The following is a 22,621-nucleotide window of genomic DNA, read 5'->3' on the forward strand; positions in this document are numbered from 1 at the left end:
TGTGTTTTTGGTTCTTCAGCTGCTTCGATTCTGCTGGTGCCGGTCTTTCACCATCATCGAAGTTTGGGTCTTCGATTGTGTAACCCTCTCTCATTATGTTCGATCTTTCTTTTATAATCCACGTAATTATTTGACCTTTGGGCCAGTAAAACGTCCCAATGTCACCTTACAGTCTAACATAATCAAGAGACATTAAATGCAGTGTAAGATAAAACAATCCACACACACAAGCACACGTGTATACTTTCATATAGTACACAATCTCTTTATTCGATAGACAAATATAAATATACAGCGGCTACGTGACACATACCTTTTTATAATATTTTGTTCCTATTTACCATCAAAGCAGACTCAGTTAAATAGTTGCTTAGCTTTTAGATAATAATATAAACACATGTACACTATAACATGATGCTATTAACATGCATTTGAATTATAACACACTATTCTTATGTACTGGTAGAATAATGGTCACTAATGTTCCCCAATCAACATAAATGATGCTTTCGTTTTAGGTTTAATTGCAATACTTGTATAAATGTTTTTCCAGCTTATAGTGGTCTTTAAAAAAACAACTTTCGTCCCATCTAATCTAAGTAAATTCCCTTTCATTTACATAAGTAGATAACGTACTTGGATAGGGAAAAAAAAATATAAAAAGTTGTTCAGATATATTCCATATCTACTTGTATCTCCCAATATGAGTGTTCGCACTTGGCACAATATTTATGTTCACTTTATTCCCAATGCAGTGGGACAAATCATTCAAGAGCCTGATTATCAGATTACATTCTACAATAAATGGAGCATTGTTTTCGGGACATTTTTACAAAATGCACATTTATCCGTATCAGACAATTTTAATTTTATTTTAAACATAAATTAATTCATTAGTAAAATGTCATGAGTAACAGGAAATTGAAATCATTATAGCTATAAGTATCCTATTGTTTAAAAACTTCAGAATATATATTAAGCCATTTATACATATTCAAAATGAAACATTAATTCCATTCATTTTCACTTTCTTGTTTAACATCCTTTTCAAATGAGATATGTTATATTGCTTACATCGTTTATTGTTTTAAAATATAATTTCTAAATGGAAAGGGATACACGGTTCGACCAGTTTCGTTGTATCTAGCTGTAACGTTTTAGGTAAGGACTTACACAATGAATTTTACCCTGAAAGACAATTATGATAATTCACAAACTTGTTTTTATTATATCTTTTCCTGTCCGTGGTAAATTTATATTTGTTATCAGTTTCCAAGCAAGTAAAGCAACACGCAGATGGCATGTGTGCCGTTTTTGGAGAATGGCATCTCATTTTCATTTTCTTATCTGAACAGACACTTAATCTTGCCTATTTCATATTAAAAGAATTTTACCAATTTTATGTGAGTTAAAATAACTCTTTGAATCCATGTTATATTCAAAGCTAATATAAATTTATCAAAATCTATCATCACAAAGCCACCTATAGTAACATTTAGTATCATAACCTTTCTTTTAACTTGGTCTATTTCAATAAAAAGATGAAATTTTTTAAAATTTGATTCCATGATCAAATGTTGTGGACGATTTGGCAATGAGATGAACAAATGATTAAGCGTTGGATTAAGTAAAGTTTACAAAACTGTTCTTTTTTTAAAAAAAATGTTTTAAGCATGTTTTAGTTATTTCTATTTTATTTTAGAAATTCACTTTTGCCATAATCTATGACATCATTATCTCGATTTTGTCTCCTTTTGCCTTTGTTGTTGTTTCCTTTTTGATTCCTTTCAAATTTATATAGCTGGCTAATACATTCCCTATTGTCTTTGCCCGTGTTCCATATGGGGTAGATAAAACATCTGATGGAACATTATCCATCTACAAGTTTCTAGCTATTCCTTCTACTTCTATGGAATTTGTTTCCATAACACCCCCTTGAAGGTTTTCTGCACTGTGGAGTCTTCATTCAGCGGCATGTCTCTAATATGTTCCAGAGGATACGAATCTGGGCAGGTTTTTCCTATGGCAGCATCTTATGATTTTGCTAGTTCGTTGGTGGAGGCTGGACATAAGAAACTATCCGACGCATGTCCAGTTTGTCCATATGTTGGACATGGTCATTGGTGAACACAGTCTATATAGCATGGGTTTAAGCGTAAGCCAATCATGCAGAAGGATGTGGGTAGTTTCTTTGCTTCGTCTGTCTCTACTGTGAAAAGTCCTACCCCTGTCAGAACTGAGGATTATTCCTTTAAGATATACATTTGATGCTCCCATACAGTGACTTTTAGCTTATTTTCAAATTGCAATTTGAGCTTTTTTATGGGTAACTCTCAAGGCTGGCCTGTTATATGGATCTCAATACCTTTCTTTCTACCACTCTGTTTATTGAGGTAGCATTCGTCACTTCTATCTCATTTACTTTAGTTTTCTAAGTTTGATTTTGCAACAATGCTCGATATCTCTTACCATAAAGTATGTACTCTCCCCTTATAACGCAAATGAGCTGAAGATCTCGACCCATCTGGGGAGCTCTTCCATATATACATTTGTAATCAATTAGGAGTTCGCTCCCTCATTTCCTTTGGGTTAACAAACTTATCTGCTCTCGCCCTAATCACATGATTTGGACTTCAATACTGAAAATAATCTTTCTACTTCAATGCTGACTTACAAATTAAAACTGAATTCAAGTTTCAGAAACTAGCGACGAGAACAGAAGCAAGTCAGGAAAGAAAGAGACAATAAAGTCAGGAAAATAAAAAATAAAGAATTTGTTTTTTTAACTATCCCTTTATCATACCATTGAATGTATTTAAAATGAATAGATAACAAAAATTGCGATGCAAAAGCAGCATATAAATATGCATACATAACTTTGTGCCTGTACGGCGTGAGCTATGTTCAATATTCCAAAATTATCTTTGCGACGGAGGGGTAGCTTTCCTTCTGCCTTGTAACTGTAAGGGATGGCATAGCTTTTGCCAGTTTTGTCTGTATAACAACAAATTGTTGTTTTAATGACTGTTGAGGCGGATATCTTTTCAAACATTGTTACCCTTATCCAATCTGACGTTATACAACCTCTTTCCGTCATCGGTTGACCATCTATGCAAATTATTACGTTTGAAACCTGTTAATTAGGGCGGCATAAATGATCAAACATACATTCAAGTATACCACATTTCATCCCAGGCTTTCACATTGGTTATGAAAAATCTCAGGTCTAGTTGTTCGGGCATTAGACCTCATCTGGTGCGCTCTGCACCTCACGTACTAAAACAGCGACTTATTTACAAATGAAGCGTCATAATGAGTCAATATATACTAGATATAAGCTTGTGAAAATTAGGTGTTGAAGTAAACCGAGGAATGCTCTGTTTGTGTTCATGTCGTGTGTATTATTTATCAGATTCTAGTGATTATTTGTTGGTGTTGGGAAAAAATTTTTCTAATCAAATTTATCAGTCAATTTCTAGGAGCAGCTGTCATATAGTAGCATGGAATAGTTTTAAAAAATTTACCTAGTCTCATTTGTTAACATAATACGTTACCGAGGTTTCTAATGAACGCGTGTTTAGTAATTTGACATAGGAATAAGTATTGCGTTAGGTGTTTCGCTAGCTGAAAGATAAACAATGAATGAAGGCTACATTAAGTAAAAGCCTGTATCATTGGCTCGCTTTATCGGCCACTATATTAGCAAAGATCGCATATGAAGAAAAAAGTTGCATGTAAATCTTTGGGTGTGATTAATTCTTCAACTAATGCGTTTTGGAGAATGAATTCACTTTCCACTACAGTTAATCTATATGGCTCCATCACATTGTAACTTATTCTAAATCAGGAAACAAAATTTATCTAGCACATATCTTTAAAATTAACATGCACATATATTCATTAAAGTCATAGAGTGTTTATCGCTAGCATACCGTACATGAGGTACATACTGTTAATGTAATGCAATTATTTATTGTCTGCATTATCAAGTCATTTATTGTATTGTAATCATTATATTGAATTTTACATAGCCGTTCCATCATCTAGATTTCCAAGGTCGCTCTTCGCTTTATTTCAGGCAGCCTATCAAGCTTTTTGAGTGTTTGTTACAACGAGATCGGATGTTTCACAAGATTAAGTCCGTTCCACAATGCCCTCCTCCATCTGCCACAGTCACCTGAAGAAATCGATGTCAAGTACAAGCTCTTCACCCGTGATAATTCAGACAGTCCTCAGTTTCTAAGTAAAGAGGTGGATGACGTCCGGAGATCATATTTCGATGAAAAAAAAGGTACCAAATTTATAATCCACGGTTACACAAAGAACGTTACACATGGATGGATTATTGACATGAAAGATGAAATCCTTAAACGGGTAAGCTTGTTTGTCATATCTAATCTATATACGTGTCTGTCTATCTGTCTGTCTGTCTCTCTCTCTCTCTCTCTCTCTCTCTTTATGTATATGTACATATATATATATATATATATATATATATATATATATATATATATATATATATATACTGCTAGAGATGTGTAAATGATAAGCATGTGACAATGCCTGGAACGAATTACAAGACTATAACGTGTTTAATCATATTTAGTATAAGTATATCTTTGTCGACGATCTTACTACATCTTTTTCTTCATGAGTGTGACTCTCGGGCTTGGCTAATGTGGGTCCGTGTTACAAGTAGCTTGTTGCTGGTCGGTGATTCTTCCCGCAGTCTTTTCCTGAGTTCTTGTTCCACCAGTTCCACTGGCCGCCAAATACAGTCTATCTTTTGCGGCAATATGGTGTTAAACCCAATGACAACTGGAGCTTTTTATTCATGTGAATAAAGAATAGTTCATACAAGATGCTAGTTTTTCTGTGTGGTCCTTATAGATAAGGTAACAACAAATACCCTTCGAATTATTCCATCATTTATTCTTCTCCAGGCTTTAGGAAAGGAGAATCCAAGTAATACAAGAAACACAGTTTCAGAAGGTGGTGAGAAGATGATGAGAGATATCCTACTTCTTATGACGATTTGATTATCATTATCTAGGAGATGATAGACCGCAATTATATTGCCCAGATCGATTAAGCAATACAATAAGATATGAAATTAAGCAATGGAATGACATATTTCTGAGCAGAGGTATAGAATATAAAAATACTTGTCCGTGTAGTTAAAATATAACAATGGATCACTGGCATAGAAAGCAAGAAATTGAACATGACATTTGAATTATTCACTTTCTATTAGAAATAGAGTTACAAAATGTAAGCGAAATTCAATTAGACGTTCTGTTATATAGATATAACAAGTTTCATCTTGTAATCGAGTAACTGATCGAACTATTATCGCTGGCATGTAAGCATTGCCTGGTGCTTCCGATCTTTTTCAAATCCCTATCGGTGATAGGTCGGCGTTACTGTGTTTCTTCTCTCTCCCCCCCCCCCCTTCTCTCTCTCTCTCTCTCTCTCTCTCTCTCTCTCCGGTCATCAAACGTATTCATTGCAGACTGTCATCTTTTTCCACTGTGCAATACAATATGGAGCTATTGTATTCCTTCAATTAAAAATATACTACCCATCCTAAATCCGTGCCAGTATTTTTCTTTTCCTGGGATCTAACAATATTCACACTCTTGTTACGTCAGATATCGTCTATTAAAAGTTAACAGAACTAATCTATGATCATTTCGGAACCTAATACACACTCACAACCGTATTAACGTGAATTTATGTCGTTAATAGAGGCTACTCGCGTTCTTAACTGGAACATAACATAATTATCTCTCTTAGATAAAGCATTAACCCCTGCTATGACTATAAATTACCAGCTGAACTATGCCAGTTGGCACACTCTCCTCGATTCTTGGTTGAGAAGAATTCACAACTTAACTACACACGAATTAATGGTTCTTTTTGTAACTATGTTACTTGGCTAATTAGATATTCATTGACACAGATATCCAGATATAGAAAAATCAGTTCTCAGCATACATGATTTCTATTACACAACAAACTACGAAATCCGAACTAATTCATCTAAAACTTGAGTTATATAACATTTCCTGGAAAATGCAAGAAAGCAATTAACTCCTGAATTCAAGGAAAATTGATGTCTGAATTTAAAATGAATACATTAAACAAATAATTACAAGCTTACATCAATGAACATCTATTGTACACAAATGAGACAACACCTTTGTGCTTTGCCGAGCCCTTGCTCGCTTATCATCAGAGAATTCCCTCTGTCTCCTTCTGATTTCGGGTCTCACACATTGTCTGACACCTTTTCTTTTTGGAATTGTTTATTTGAGGAGAGAAATTACTTATTGTTTTTCCTCGGTGTTCCTCGGGCTTTCTCCGCAACAGAAAAACTTAGACTGTCTGATATCGAAGGCAGATTACATTTAAACCTTAAATTCTGTCCGAGAACACATACATCCTAGTTTAGATTAGCCAATCAGGATTACTTCTTTAACCGCCAAAATTATATCACTCTCGTAGAAGTCAAAATAATACTCTCTAGATTGCCTTTATTAATAGCTATTCTGAAAATATCATTTTATGACAACTGGTTCAAATAGCCCAAGACTTTCTGTAATGTTCTGTTTGTCTCAACCCTTGCTTTAACACTGGCATCTGACCGTTATCGAACGGAACCTAATAAAAATTCAATCCAAGCACCAAACTGAGCAGATTCCATCCCTTGCAGTCAACAATTTCTGGCTAGTCTAACTTATACGTCAAAATTAAAGGTCAAATGTCACGTTAACCCCGACAGAATTTACTTCTAAATGATCTCTTTATATTTTGCTCCATTTGACACTGTTTGTATCTTTTATACCTGTATCCATAAGAGCACTGAATATTTGGAAAGGAATATTTTCACAGAAGCTGAAATTTGTTTTCTGGCAAGATTTTTTGAACATATAAGGAAAGAAAAATAAAATGTTTCTCCGAAAATTAGTTTTCCAAAATTCAACATTTTTCCACTCAGACTACGTAATCTAGTATATACGATATCATGGCGATGTATCTTATTTTGCTTCTTGCAAAATGCCCCTTCAAGAGGAAAATGAAAAATGCATATCAAATCTCAGTAAACTTTTTTTCTCTCTGAACAATCCTCCTGACAATCACGTGATCATCCCATGCCTCCTTTCGGCATTTTGCTTATTATCCTTGTTGTGTAAGCATATTGTATTTGTCAATATAGATAAAATGTATCAGGGTACACATTTTCACAGTATTTCAAAGTCTCCACTCGCTCCAGGGGACATGAAGGCCTACACTGTATCCAGGCGTGGGAAATAGTAATTATCTATATATCTATGAAACCAAAGCTTGCGAAGAAATAGAATTAATGTATATTGCCGTTACAGATCATTATACTTATTTTGTATCGGAAAAGGCGAATGGTGATATTAATTATTGCATTTTAACTCCCTTTCACGACACTTATTTTGGTGTGAAACTCTTCTTGATTATCCTAGACCGTCATTGAAATTGTTTCTCGGAATGAAGCTTCTAGTCTGCTCAAGAGGTGACATCTTTTTCTGAACGAGTTTAGTGGAATGAGTTGAAATTTGGTTTAATAGTTTGTAAAATGTAATATTTTTACCATGAACGAAACAAAATAGATGACATATGCCCAGTATTCACAATTACATGGCATTCGTATAACTTGGTGGCTTTGCGATTGATGCGGTGAGAAAGAGGCAACAAATAACCAGTAAACCGAATCTTGAATTAAAAATGATTTATACAATGACTTAATATTTACTTCATATATCATATAACTCCTTGCCTATTGGTGATAAGTTCATTGAATTTTCAGCGTCGTCTATCTTTATCCATGGAAAAGTTATTACGTTAAGCCTTTTAAAGTGTTTGCTCTGGTGTCACACTGATTTCTGGCGATAAATTTGCGCTGGCGCTACGCTGTTTTTGATGACTTTGGCATAATACAGTCTGATTATTTTATTGAAACGTTCTTTAAATTTATCAAACAAAGTGAAGTACACAAAAATTGAACGCAGACCAAGGTTTAGCGAATTCTTGTCTTTATTAAAGTTAGATAGGTCAATACAGGAGAACGAGGAATAGTTTCTTTCAGTAATAGTAATTTTCTCAACCCATTTGGCAAGACTTAAAGTTTCAGAATACCGGAAGTCCAGTCTAAGTTTTTGATGCACACTGAGTAACGATGATTCCAATTTCCATTGTCATCCTTCCTCCCGGAACAAATGCTTTACATCCTTAATTGTTATCACTTATAGTTTGCATAAATAGTACTGATATATAAAATTCCATTATTCGATCAGGACGATGTGAACGTCATTATCGTTGACTGGCTTAAGGGCGCAGACTTAAAAAACTACGCTCAGGCTGCGGCAAACACACGTGTAGTTGGAGCCCTACTCTCTCTGTTGATAAAGACACTAGGCACGGGAGCAAACGAAACATACTATGGGAGAATGCATCTTATTGGAAACAGTCTGGGTGCCCATGTGGCTGGATATGTAGGAGAGATAATATCTGGAATAGGAAGAATTACGGGTTAGTTTCATACTGCCTAAAATATTGAACTTATTTCCACTTTGAAGCACAACATTTCTCTTTAATCAGCCACATGAAGGAACAACTCAGTTCGTTGATACAGTCACGAGTAAATAACGTTTATTTGTTTTCATTGAGCTGATTTTAATGTCACCAAAATATATTATGCTGAATGGGTTGTCCGTTTGAAATACGGTAATCTGAAAATCTTACATAAACAATGTTACATAAACAAATATGTTCACGATTTCGATTTATTTTCTGTTCATTATACTAATTAATGCGCCTTGCGATTTGAAATTGCTGGATACATTTTCCAGGTGTAGAACATATGACCTTTTGCAGAATTTCAATCCCCCCACCACCACCACGAGAGAGAGAGAGAGAGAGAGAGAGAGAGAGAGAGAGAGAGAGAGAGAGAGAGAGAATATTGTATACTCTGATCGAGTGAAATCATCTTTTTCTCTTAAAGGCCACCGTGATATTGACCATAAACTCGAATAAATAATCAATCTAAAGATCAATAGGTTTTCGTTATGAATCTACTGCTTTATTCATTTCAAAATTAAAAATATTGTTTGCAGGTTTGGACCCTGCTGGACCACTATTTGAAGATACAGATCCAAAGGTTCGACTTGATCCGACTGACGCCTCCTTCGTTGACGTCATACATACAAATGGAAAAAGTAATCTACTGGATTTCTATATTAGGTTACATCTATTACTGACAGTGTTTTATCATGTTGTCACTTTTAGGAGTACTATCCAAAAAATATAATAGAAGTGTTAGAAACTAAAACGGTAACAAACAATGGCTATTGATTTGCCAGTTTATTCGTGTACTTGTCATGCTGTTTCTTATTTATTTATTTATTTATTTATTAGCTATTGACCCATCTCGTTTTCTTTATTTAAACGTTTAGCATTGGGGATCAAATCTTCTGTTGGACACGTGGATTTCTACCCAAATGGTGGCCAAACACAGCCCGGATGCCCAAAGGGAAACTACGTTGACTTGCTTACCAATCCTTTCAAGGGTGAAGTTACACCCAATAAATTATCATGCATGCTATGCTATATGTTTACAAAGATTACTCCTGCTATTCAGCATGTATATTTTAAAATACTCCTTTCTTCATTTAATATTCTTTACTACACAGTACGGTGGAAGAACATTGAAAAGTCCACTTTTTGAATCTACATATCGCCTCCGAATGCATATGTAATTAATTATACAATATGAATAAACTTTAACCAGATTGGTTGTCAGAATTGTCAAGTACTATTCTTATTACCCTTGTTACAATTGTTTTTCAGTTTTGCATGGTCGTTTACCGTATTGTCTCCAAAAACAATACATAGAATGATTTCCTACGTAAATATTGTCTTAGATAATTCGCCTTTTAAGATTTTATATAATTCGTGCATTCCTTTGGACTAGTCTTCCTTACTAATATTTCCTTCTCGAGTGTACGTACATCATCATGATGAATAAAGAACAAAGAACTAAAGTTAAGGTGATAGGGTGAATTGTTGCTTAGTTACTTGTTGTGAATGTCAGAGCGCTGCACAAAAGGACCATAACTTCTGTTTGCATTCATGGAAAACTATATAATTTGGCAGATTTATTTCGACATACAAAAGGGATGGTTGAATGGCCAGAAAGCTAGATCGAAGGAGTTATTTGGTCGTGTATAGAAAAAGACGCAGCTACATTATAGCAAGCTAAACATTAGGACTTAAATTTACGTTTGGTAAAAGTGCATATAATTGTATACATTTTATGACCATTCTGTAAATATTGGTACTGGTGATGAAAGCCAATCCAGTATGTTTCTATGCAATTATTTTATTGAATGCTTTTGTAATAATAACGTTTGCACAGGAGTCGATTAACTGTATATTTATTCACGCTTCATGAATATTTAAAATAACAGCTTCGGCATCAAAGGTTTAGTGCACTCATTTGATACTATACCGTTATTTTGAAAGTTTTAAGTAATATCGAAACAGTAAGTTACATCAGTTGTCATCCGCTGATGTAATCATATAACTCGAATCATTAATTGTTACTTATTCTTCAGAACTGTACGATCGCATTTTCTGCAGTCACAGGATATCTCGAAACCTGTTTATAGAGTCTATAAACTCTGCCTGTCGATTCAAGTCATTCCCGTGCAAAACGTGCGACACGTGCGGTAAAGGGTGTGCTTTCATGGGTTACGATGCAACGGAGGGAAATCCCCGAGGAGACTACTATCTTTCTACGAATTCAGAACAACCTTTTTGTAGTGAGTATCTTTGTTGTTCAGAGTCACGGTAAGAAATGTGTGAGAGAGAGAGAGAGAGAGAGAGAGAGAGAGAGAGAGAGAGAGTATTGGATTTTTAAAATAGCTTTAACAATTTTGCATCCATATCGCTACGATTTCTGCAGAGTGGCAGTTTATAGTGATGTCTAGCACGGGGGCATCATGCCGCAGTCATGTAGCATGATGTCCCACACAGTCACATTATCCTGACACCACACCGACCAGTCCTTACATTAAGCTCTTAATGCTGAGCGCATAGCGAGGCTGGTGTTAGTACTATTGTTATATGTCTTTGGTATGACTCGGTCGGGGGGGGGGGTGGGGGTTCGAACAAACGACTTTTCGCTTCCATGGCGGACGCTTTAACTACAAGGCCACCGGAGCGGTCGACAATAAGGAACTAAAACCTTGACAAGGTGAAACTTGTTCATCATTGCCTACCATCATATTTATTAATAGGTTTTAACTGTTAGGAATTTATTAGTACAGTCAAAGTAGAAAGATCCTTAAACAGGTTGTTTTGAATACAGAGCTGATTAAATGTGAAAAAAAATCAAACACAACTTATTCATTTTTCTCTTTACATGCATTTCATTGTTCATGCTGAATCGTTTAACCTTTATGCCGATCACATTGCAGACTTTCGCTAAGAAGAAACAAACACAAATTAAAAACTTAAGCAAAACAAAGCTTGTCGCAGAAAGCTTTTCTGCGAACTTGCAAGGTAACAGTGAAATAGATTAGTAAACTTTTGTTTCATTTTTCGTTTTGAGGATTACTATTCAATGTAAAATACAGTAGTAAAATATGCTTATCGTGCAAACTTCATCTTTAACATCGTAATTATCGCTGACATTTTAGCCGTATTAAGTTATCTACGTTATACCATTTGAATTAGATATTGATGTGCGCTCTGTCCTATGTAATATGCTCTCGTCATCCGCTTCATCTCATCCGTGGATCCACAGGGACGGCAAAGATGATTATATGATATGACTCCGATGCCACATTGAAGACATTTCCGAGTGCTTGGACCATAACGGAACACCATCGTATGTGTTTCACAGTATTCTTAATGATATGTTCTGCTTCAGAGTTTGTATTTTCCAAGCAGACAGCATTGCAATTATTACCTTAAAATGCCATCGAAACTTATATGCATATACACAAGCGTTTATCAAATTGGAGGAACGCTGCTACAGTTCAGGTGATAAGTCATCACCGCTTTTTTATCTTCTGATTTCAAGGCTATGCCGACAGAGTGCCTCTCACAGAGTCCATTACGCGATTTTATGATAACTGGATGTTTTCAATCGTGCTTTCTCGAATAAAATAACTCATAATTTCCAGCATCATGACAATCATTTGCAAATGTAAATAAAATACATTACATTATCAGCCAAACTGAGCTCGCATGACCCGTCTCGACAACGTACTGCACCAAGAAGAGATGGACAACACTATGTGAGTTGGAATCCAAAAATATCAAATTTCTTGGAATGTAGGCAAATTTTCTTAATCGTTTTTGCTCCATTGCTTTCACTAATATCTTATGAAAATTGTTGTAATGTCAGACGCGAACAAAGAAACCTACAGCGCAAACACATGTGATTGCCCAAATACGGTCAGATACTAAAAATAAACCAGAAATAAAACAGAAGTAAAGGAAATAATCACAATGTTTGAAGCGATTGCAGTCTCTTATCCTCGTTAGATACAAAAATTGAATCAAGCCTTTGATGGATCTTTTAATTAGAGACGCTTTTTTCCCTTGTATAAGCATCCCTACCGTACCTCAGCTCAAGCCGCTCTCACGGCAGCATAAGCTATACATACCAAGACGTATGAGAAAAGCTGACATACTTTAATTATTGAGACCTACAATTAAACCTAATCCACCACCACCGGTTTCCACAGCCACTGCAACATCAAAACTGCAACGATCACTAATAAAACAACAGGTCAACAACTAATCCAATTTGCACATGAACATAATATTCGAATATAGATACCAAGCACACTTGGTTGTAATGGTGCAGTCTGTGAGATCACTTCTGAGCGTCATAGACAACCCTTTATCGAATACCATTGGCTGCTTTAAATCCCGTCTTCCATGTGACTTCATTGTTTAATGCTTTTATGACTAATAGAGGTCGTTTTTTTTCTCCATTTCTGAGACCGTTCAGGCCTCATGAACAATTCCTCTGCGTACTGATGACCGAATAACTGTTCTGCAAGAGTTCCGCAAGAGCGTGGTAACGGTGTACATTGACACTTGTCAACCGCGCAATAACAGATTCGAGATTTTTTAAATCAGGATCTACTTGTGACAGTCCTGGATCTTTTCTTTTCTTTGAGCGGCCCACGTGCATCAATGCGTTGAATGCATCTGCGACATTTGCAGAATAATTTGATGTCAGAGGCTCCGCCTCTTTGCATCTGCTGACAACACCGACAATCGTTAACGCGTACTTGTAAGTTTGCGATCGACCCTGTCTGTCAGGGACACGATCGTTTGAAAGAAACAACAAATCAGCATGGTGGATCACCTTATGCATTTGGACATCAAACCAAGGACGTGAAACCTTTCTTAGTAGAGCTTAGTAGATTTGCCCCAGTACCCACCGCAGTGAGTAATGTTATTAATGAAGGCATTCAATTGCGATTTTCTTATTCACTGATTGTAAACCTGGCATTGGAGACTTGACTACGGTTGAGAACATGAGTGGTATTAGACAAAAACAATCATGATAAGTGAAAACTAAGCTCTCACCATGGCTCATTTCAAACAAATATATGTTCCAGCATTTTACATGGTTCCGTCAATGTAAACGAGATTATTTGTATTATTCATGGCCGGTCAGGGACCTTAATCCTATATAATTGCAATTGCAGGACACTTCTAGTTTTTTCCTGCCATGTGAGGCATGTTTGTAAGTCGTGTGTAAACTGAACAAAATGGTGATGACTGTTTTCTTTTATAATGTCAATAACACAAGTGCATTTGTTAACAAAAATTATAGGACTTACCAGATATAGTGGTGATTACACACCAACAGTTATCTCAGCAACAGTTATCTCAAATTCGGCTAAGCTTTGAAATCAATCATAGATATCACATTATTTGGTTATATATGGACCGGCATCAAAACATTGACACTGGTTTGCAGATTTCCCGATTTCGCAGTTTTTCCCATGATTTTATGACACTGTACCCGATTTATTATTTTTCACTGGGACACATGGACTTGTTTAGACAGTCCGTTGGCGACATGCATTTTCATGCACGTGTATGTGCCGCTGGTGCCAATTACAGATGTTATGCTGAGAAAATGTATGAGAAGACTAAAGTTTGAGGATGCTGCTGGCCGAATAAGTGGTGCTCCTGTGGAAAATACATAATTAAACCAGCGAAGTATTTTAATAATAATTTCATATCCGAAGGTTAATATAGACCTATGTGGTGTTCAGCTGAAATATTTTTTTTTTAAAAACCAATTTAAAAAATGTGGAGTCACACTTGAACTCTCTCAGGCAAAATTAACTGGAAATGTCCCCGTGTGGTTGACCCAAACACGGCCCATTCAGCTTAATATGACCAAATCAGAGGTGACGCAAAAGACCGGTCTAATATTTCCATTCCTTGGAGAGATCACAGCCCTGTGTTGGCATCAGCGCCTCCAATAGTTGCAAAAGCCGCTGCCTTGGAGGCTTTCGTAACTGCATCGGGAATGGTGTTGACAAAGGCAGTTGGAGGCTCGAAGTCACATAAAAAAGGAAAAGGCATTTGACTACAAGAAGGAGTTGTATAATACAATCTGTCTGAGGTTATCGACAACTCGGTCGCAGAAGATCAAGCTGCTGACCAATCTTGATTTGATTGAGATGCCAAAAGCAATAAATTGTTTTTTTTTTATTTGTGTTTTTATGCGAAATTAACTTGTATCAATAGTGTCATGTAAACGTGAAATCGGCATTGTCAGCATGCATTTGACAACAAGACCTAAAACTCGCTGGGTTGCATACGTGGCAATACTTTAGCATCGTTTATTGTTTGACTTGTATGGACTTGCACCGACAGTTGATGTTGTTATTATTTAACCAAATACGGAAAGAACTGATATTTTATGCGACTCGACCAATATACTTTCGGCTGTATAGAACTATATGCGGTCATCTTGTCATTAAACTCGTGCATGCACTTGCGGAAAGTAAACGCGTCCTCGTCACTAGCACCTCACGAGCACTTACTGATTTCACATTAACGTTATGTTTAATACAAAAATGCATGTTAACATTTATGGACGTTTATCAGCTCCATGACACAGAACTGATGTAGATCGAAGCAGATTTTCCACCAAAGCGGATTTGTCTGAGTTTAGCAGAATGGTTGTCTTCTTTGACCCTGGTGACTTGGCTGTTTTTGAAATCACACCAGTAAACTTAAAACGTCTGGTGTTGAACATCTAGATATCATTGTCAAGTTTGAAAGGGGACATTGTAGTCAAGAACTTTGTTGAGGTCACTAACTACTGAGAAATCCAAGAATATGACATGTCTGTTGCTTATATCAAAGAGTATGTTGATACAGCTAAAAATGCAAGAAGATAATACGTGCATGAAGAAATCGCACACCTGTCCGCACCACCAAATGTATTAAGTTCATATGCAACATCTAAAACATTGACCAGCAAATAAGAGGAAATAACTGCTGTTAGTAAAATACTAAGTGGTTGAATTAATTTTTATAATGTAAATGATTTTGATAAACCTAAGTCTGACATCTAATACGAGAGTTATGATCGTATTTATTGTACTTATCTGTTTATTATAGCGGATGGAATCCAATAATATCAATTGTAAATAAACAGCCTGGTCCACGAGTAACAGTACGTAACGAACATGAAACAGCAATATCGTTTATATTTTTATCATTGAATATAATTGATGAAATCTGACCACGGTGATGTGGTTGAGAAAAGAACCGACGAGAATTTGAACTTTTAGCAAGGGATGCTATCATTTTGTGATTATTTTCCCACTTATTCCCGAATATCTGTAGTGGTATTACCACACCTTCATATACACTAAAAGATATTGATGTTAAGCAACAGAGATCAATTTATAGAGGAACCACCCTTAAGTACCAATGCCAACAAGAGTTTAGCTTGAAGTTATGGCATTATCACGTGAAAACGCAGAAGCATTGACTGTAACACCAGATGAAAAATAACTTGGATTGATTCTACAATGGGAAAGTGGCATTCATCGATGTATCAACGCAAGTTACGTTTACCAACGAATATTTGTAACAATATTGACGCAACTGAGTACAGAGAGAAATAGAAAATCATTGAGGGCTGCGAGCACACATAAAATGCAGCTCGGATTTACAAAAAGTTAAAATCGAGTAAAAAGCAATTTGCAGCAGCGGCCTAGTTATTTGTCGAACCTTCTACCCTAGATATGAATAGGTGGACATGCAGTATCGATCGGTACCGTATGTAACCACATCCAAGGATTCATAAATTAATAAATTGCTGTATTGTCTTTGTTTGGAGCTCCTTGGACACTAATACAGTCGGGTGACTCTTCACTGATCACATGCGTGGATAATTAGATTGCTAAATATGCATAGGTCACATATGGGCAAAGAAAGTCACGGGAGTAGAAGGTACGACGGGTGTCAGGGACCCAAGGAGGTCCAGAAGAGGCAAAACAAACACTTTGCTACTATATTGCAAGTAGATTGCCCTTAGATTAATAACATATTGTCTGTTTATATTATACTTGCTGGTAAATTGCCATATAGAAGGTAAATAAATCCGTTGATTTTAGAGACAAGGACTGAATAAGTTAAACCGGGTGATTATTGGGTCCGATGATCAAAATTCAAAGCCATGAAAACGGGAAAAAGTGTAATGGTACTTGCACAATAACCAACAACATAAGTTAGATATGTTAATTTTGGTGAAATGAACAGACCAATTTATTGCATGCAGATTTATATACAAAGGTCCGTGTGATCGGATTAGGAAAATTATTAACGAAACTGATAAAAAGAATAGTCAACAGTACCTTGACTCATAACAATATAGGCGGCATTCGTACAATCAATTTATTTCAGTTTGCTGTATCCTTGATTGTTAAATTGATAGTATAAAGTTATAATCTCTAACAATCTTTGAAAAATATATTTCTCCCGTCTTACATAGCATCGATCAAAAAGAGTAAAGAAATCTGACAAATTGAATTAATTATGTACCCAGTAATGAACACATACAGAACGACGTTAATATTTAACAAACTTTTGTGTTAACACTTTTCAGTTGCATGATGCGTGCAGATTCGAGGAATGCCCATGGAGTTGCGGAATGAACACAGAAAATCAACATGCAACTGCCCAGTGCTAGTTTTGTTTCTTACAATTCATTTTAAGACGTACTAAAATAAACTTTCCAGGAAACGTTTTACATATATAATCTTTGTTGTTAAAGTGTTGATAATTATATCCCATAAAAATTTTTTTCACAACATTTAGAGAATAATTTGAAATACATTGATATCAATGCATTTGGTACAGTACCGATAATTGCAAACAACAATGAAATAATGGTAATGTGGATGATTTTACGATGCAAATTTGTTTTGTAATGTGAAATAATGAACGCAATTAAAATGTATCTACATAATCAAACAGCATTGTGTTTTTGATGTTGACTAATAGGAAAGAAAGTGATAACAGACATAAAAAACGAAAGGTGTTATGTAAGCTATATGAGTCAGACATTGACAGTTTATACCACGATGAACTCAGAACAGAAAACGTTAAATTCTTATAATTGCAATTCTTTATAATTTTATTATTTTTTATTGTTATTGTTTTTTTAAAAGATAAGTTTTGGAACCTGTTTAAGCATATTAATTCTAATTGAGGTCGTCTGCTATGTAGCTATTCAAAAAACAAGACATTCTCCATCTGCAATGTAATTGCTACGTCAACATCAAACAAAATAATTCTACCAATGGTAGGCGATCTAAGGTTTGAACATTCCATGGCATGACCTTAATATTTCATCTAAAACGGTTCATGAGATCGGAGTAGAAGTTCAGTATTCAAAGCAAATGATGTGTTGTTTTGTTTGGTATGCGAATGATTCTTTCATGTGATGCTCTCATGAGTTCTTTCTGACTGTGCCGAATCATTATTGTCAGGACATGAGTAACCAATTTTTTTTTTGTTTTTAAATATTAGTTCATGTGGATTAACAGTTTATGCTACCTACAGGGGCTACTTGCAAATGAAATTAAGACTATCGGCAAATGGTTATAGTGATGGGGATACAATAGTCAAACAGTGTAAGATACTAACAGTTACAATGGGGGTGTAGCGGATTTTCCCCACCCAACATCGTAACTATCAAGGTCGGCGTCTTTCATTGTAGGACTGTTTCTCCAAATCCCTTTATCCATTTACCTATAGTTTTAAATTCATTTGTGGCAAGCCGCAGTGAAATTGCTGTATACCCAATGTTCTTCTTGGCAGATTTTGAGTTTTCTAGCTTTTCGTTTTCACATCTAGTCAAAAACTAAACTATTTATGTTCAGAAAAGCAGCAAAGATTTGTTATTTGATTCTGCCAAATCACTTTATTCAGTTTTCTAAATAAAATATAAATCCAACTTTTTTATTTCGTTTTAAAGGCCTACAGTGTGTATATGCCTTCCAGATCAGTGTTTACTTTAGTTACTTTGCACGTGACTCTATTTATTGAAGTTAGTATCAAGTAGTTCTCCGTACACTTTATACAGAAGTAAACGCAACTGGATCTCATAACATCTTCTTACCAATGAAAATCTGCCATGCATCTATCAACTAAAATTAGAAGTTTATCATCTCAAGCAACAATATTTAGGATCTCTTCTTGTTACATTTGTACAATATATTCAATTTTCGAAACTTTAGTTTTCTAAATTATTAATCTTAAAATAATGTTCTGCGTATCTAAGAAGATTCTAGTGTTCGTATACCTAAAATAACATATAATTAACTCTTTACATACACTAAAATTATTAATGTCTCATTGATATCATTTGGTTTTCTAAAAGGTGAGAAGTTACTTTTTAATTCTTACTAAACAACATGTTGAAAACAGTTGAGACGGAAGATGTGAAACTATTAAGAGTAATACAAGGTATGAAGTACATTCCTAATTAAGAGTAAGACAAGGAATGAAGTACGATCCTAATTACAACTATTGACCCTTACATGTAGATAACTACCTTTATGTCTAAGGAAACAGTTCAGGTTTCTATAACATCCAGGTATATTTCCCCATATTCTAACTATGTTAATTTCTAAATTCTTCATCGATCAAATTCCATCTTTTTGGATATCAAATTCAAAATATCTTTGCTTGGTTACATTAAGAAATGCTACTCCATTTTTACACCCTAGTTGCATCAAGTTTATCCAAATCCATAGGAAATGAATAAATGTTTAATTTTATGAGCCCATACTTCACCTCTGGATGTGTACGACCACTTTTGTATTGGTCTTACTATGTATGTTCATACAAGGCTACTTCTCAATATCTCACCAATAGTAAAACTATTTACAGCAAATTTCGTAAGCTTAAGTTCATATTTACAGTAAAACTTATGTACCCCCTCAAACGCATACAAATATATAACAAATCAGCTGGAAAGGATAGAATACGCATTATATTACAATATCAAACTTGAACTGCATGTATACATATAATTTTCCAAACTTAAACGACTTGCCTATGGCAGAGAATAATGGTGTATATGATTATTCAAATAGGGAGTTTGGGGCATTTGTATCCTGCAAAACGCGAAGAAATTACTTGCATAGTTATCTATAACATAAAGCTACTTTAATTTATTATGAGTCAAAAATAACAGTTCTCAAGCAACAGCAGGTGGTTATTGGGTATTGGTGGAGATTGCGTCATTGAACTATAACAACTGAGAATAGAATGCATTCATCTGTTCGATGTTTTCAAGCAGTGACAGAAGCAATAGTTCATATGAATACTAAATGTAACGATTGTGCTATACCGAAGAGAATAAAATGGATTACAGAAGGTCAGATGAATATAACCGTTATAAAGAAATAAAAAGGGTTACGTGTGAAACAGAGAAACCTTCAAAAGAGGATTAATGTAATGTATTTGCTTTTACATTATCTAAGAGAAAGAATATAAAAAGTTACATGTTAACGTAGAAAAATGAAATTAAGGTTAAACGGCAGTATAGAATAGAACTTTATATTTGTCCTGGTTTAGTCCAATCCATCCTGCCATGAGAATAAATATTTAATGAGATTGAACAGTTATATACGGAAGATAAACTTTTCATATAGAAACTAACAGACACTTTTGTCAAATCCAGGTTGAAAAACGGGCTTCACGTGTGCTTGACACCATCGATGCAAGTTCGTTTAGCTTAAGGGCAAGACAACAATGTTTGACTAATATTTATCACTGCGTACTTGAACTTATGTGAGTTGTACCGGGTAATCGAATAATTCTTTCCAATGGTATTAGACGACGTGATCCTTGTAATCGAAGGGCTTTTCCTTTTCAATTTCTTTACAATGCGCTATGCTATCACAACTACCCTTTCAGCGCCAACCAGGATGTAGTTCCGACAGCCATTAATGAAACAGTTATTGCACCTACTGCAGCGGCTGCTGATAATAACGCTGTAATAGCTACAAGGAATGGAAATATTACACTGTTTTTAGGCGTTTGTGTCATATTCGACTTAGCCAGTTTTAGCTGCACTGAAGTGTAATTCTGTGCGGCCACACTAAAGTGAGAGAGTTGTGTTTAGGTCAACCAGAATGAGACATTTTGTGTTAATTTCACCGAAGAAAATTTCAGTGTAACCCCGTAATTGCTTTTTAATTACGCTTTTTGTTTATTTCCATCTGATCATCGCTAAGGCAAATCTTCACTTCGTGATAGGATATTATAATTTAACAATGTAGCACACTTAATCGTATATTTTCCAAAGGCACATCATTCACCCGTATTCGGTCACCAGTACCGTCCAACAACAGTCTTGTCAGAAAGTATCACAACATAGGATCAATAAGTACCACCAGCCGCACCTACAAGTGCATGAAAAAATACCTGTTGACAACGGACTATCTAAACAGTTATAGGTGTTCCAACGTAAAGTAATAATTTGGGTACAGTGACATGAAATCATGCTGAGAAATCTACAGATCCGTGTCAGTCCATATATGACCACATATTGTAATATACACGTGCAGTTTCATTGGTTTCAAAGTAAAGTCGTATTTCTTCAGGAGGCTCTAGAGAACGGTTTAACCACAAAGAGATGTCGGTCACTCTAAATTGTCAAATATAATCTTACAATGTGTTTAGTCAGTATCTCAATTTACATTTTGAAATGCAACGAACCCATGTTTTGTGGTGCAGTATATTCATAAGAGTGCTTATTTGCCATGTAAATTGTTCCTCTATCGAACTTCTTGGGTACACATCCGTGTCATGAGTGCATAGCGAAAGCGTTGAAATGATTCCAGATTGCATAAACGATAAGAAACGTGATTATGCTGTCAGTGAAGTGGTGATCACATGTATCCACAATGATAATGTTGACAACACCACATTGCCATCAGAGGTACCTGCAACACAACAAACTGCATCTTTGGAGATGTTAATACTGTTACAAGCCAGGGGTCTTCACGTGACCGAGCGGATGTCAAACCCTGGCGAGATTCCCGCTAGAAGTCATAGGTTTACCCCAAATTTTCTAAGACTTCGATGCGACTTCAGTTGTAAATTAGAATGCCCGACGTATCCGTTTTATATACCAATTTTCCTCTAATCGATGCAAGACCACATATAAAGCAATCTGCCAAATATATATTAACCGCACATCTGCATTTTTTTTCTCTGCGTTGGAATTCCGTACCGCCAGCAGTTCACGCATTGAAACAATAAATGTAAACCTTAACAGGGGGAACTATTTTAACTCCGCCACTTTAGGCCAGTCAATCTATGGTTTCCAGACACATTTTACCAGTATAACTGCACTTTATTTGCCATAGCGACATAAACATTATATGACGAGTCCCTTTTTATTGATTACGTTGTGTAAACCTCTGAGTGGTCTAAGGTTGACATTGCCCGGGGAGGGAGTGGGAGACAAACGCCCCAATCCTCCAAAAATGCCCCATACGGCTTGCGTCTCTGATTGCCTCTGTCAACTAAAATCCAGCTCCTGACCTTCGCGAGTGGCTTAGATTTGAAGTCCGGAAGACCACGTTTTCCACTAACAGGAGAAGGGGTGAAGGCGGGCCACTGGCGCCTTAAAATCAGTTGCTTCGGGTATATGGGACTCGTAAACCATGGATGGTAGCTCATCTAGGAGAAGGAAAACTCGATTCCAAACCTCTGCTGCCTTGTGGCTATACCCACTCATGGGAAAGGCTAAGGGAGTAAACCCCGACAGAAAATCCGGAGATGGAGTCCCTAAGGCGGTATGACATTGACTTCAACGTCATTCCAGCAACTCCTGCGACGCCGTTGTTCCCTTAGTCCCACCAGCTGCGTGGAGAGGGGGGATCTGCTGCATGGACAACAGCTGATTCTCCATACAACCCTGCCCAGGCTTCATAGCTCCACTGGAGAGGACACTCCAGCGTCGTCGTACGGCGTCGGCACAACACGAGAAGTAGCAGTTTACCGG

At 36.0% G+C, this 22,621-nt stretch overlaps 1 protein-coding gene across 1 annotated transcript in view; it reads left to right on the forward strand.

Moving 5' to 3' along the window:
• LOC149783784 (inactive pancreatic lipase-related protein 1-like) overlaps positions 1–17,513 on the forward strand; it is an 18,042-nt gene extending 529 nt beyond the window's left edge. The window contains exons 2-7 of the mRNA XM_089933164.1: positions 4,079–4,374; positions 8,328–8,562; positions 9,147–9,248; positions 9,486–9,599; positions 10,647–10,853; positions 17,201–17,513. Coding sequence (XP_089789290.1) covers positions 4,079–4,374; positions 8,328–8,562; positions 9,147–9,248; positions 9,486–9,599; positions 10,647–10,853; positions 17,201–17,208 — 962 coding nt within the window. The 3' untranslated portion in view covers positions 17,209–17,513. The remainder of the gene's footprint in view (positions 1–4,078; positions 4,375–8,327; positions 8,563–9,146; positions 9,249–9,485; positions 9,600–10,646; positions 10,854–17,200) is intronic.
• The last annotated feature ends 5,108 nt before the right edge of the window (positions 17,514–22,621 follow it).

The sequence above is a fragment of the Sinohyriopsis cumingii genome, chromosome 14, assembly GCF_028554795.1.
Source record: "Sinohyriopsis cumingii isolate HCF-2022 chromosome 14, ASM2855479v2, whole genome shotgun sequence".
Lineage (NCBI taxonomy): Eukaryota > Metazoa > Mollusca > Bivalvia > Unionida > Unionidae > Sinohyriopsis > Sinohyriopsis cumingii.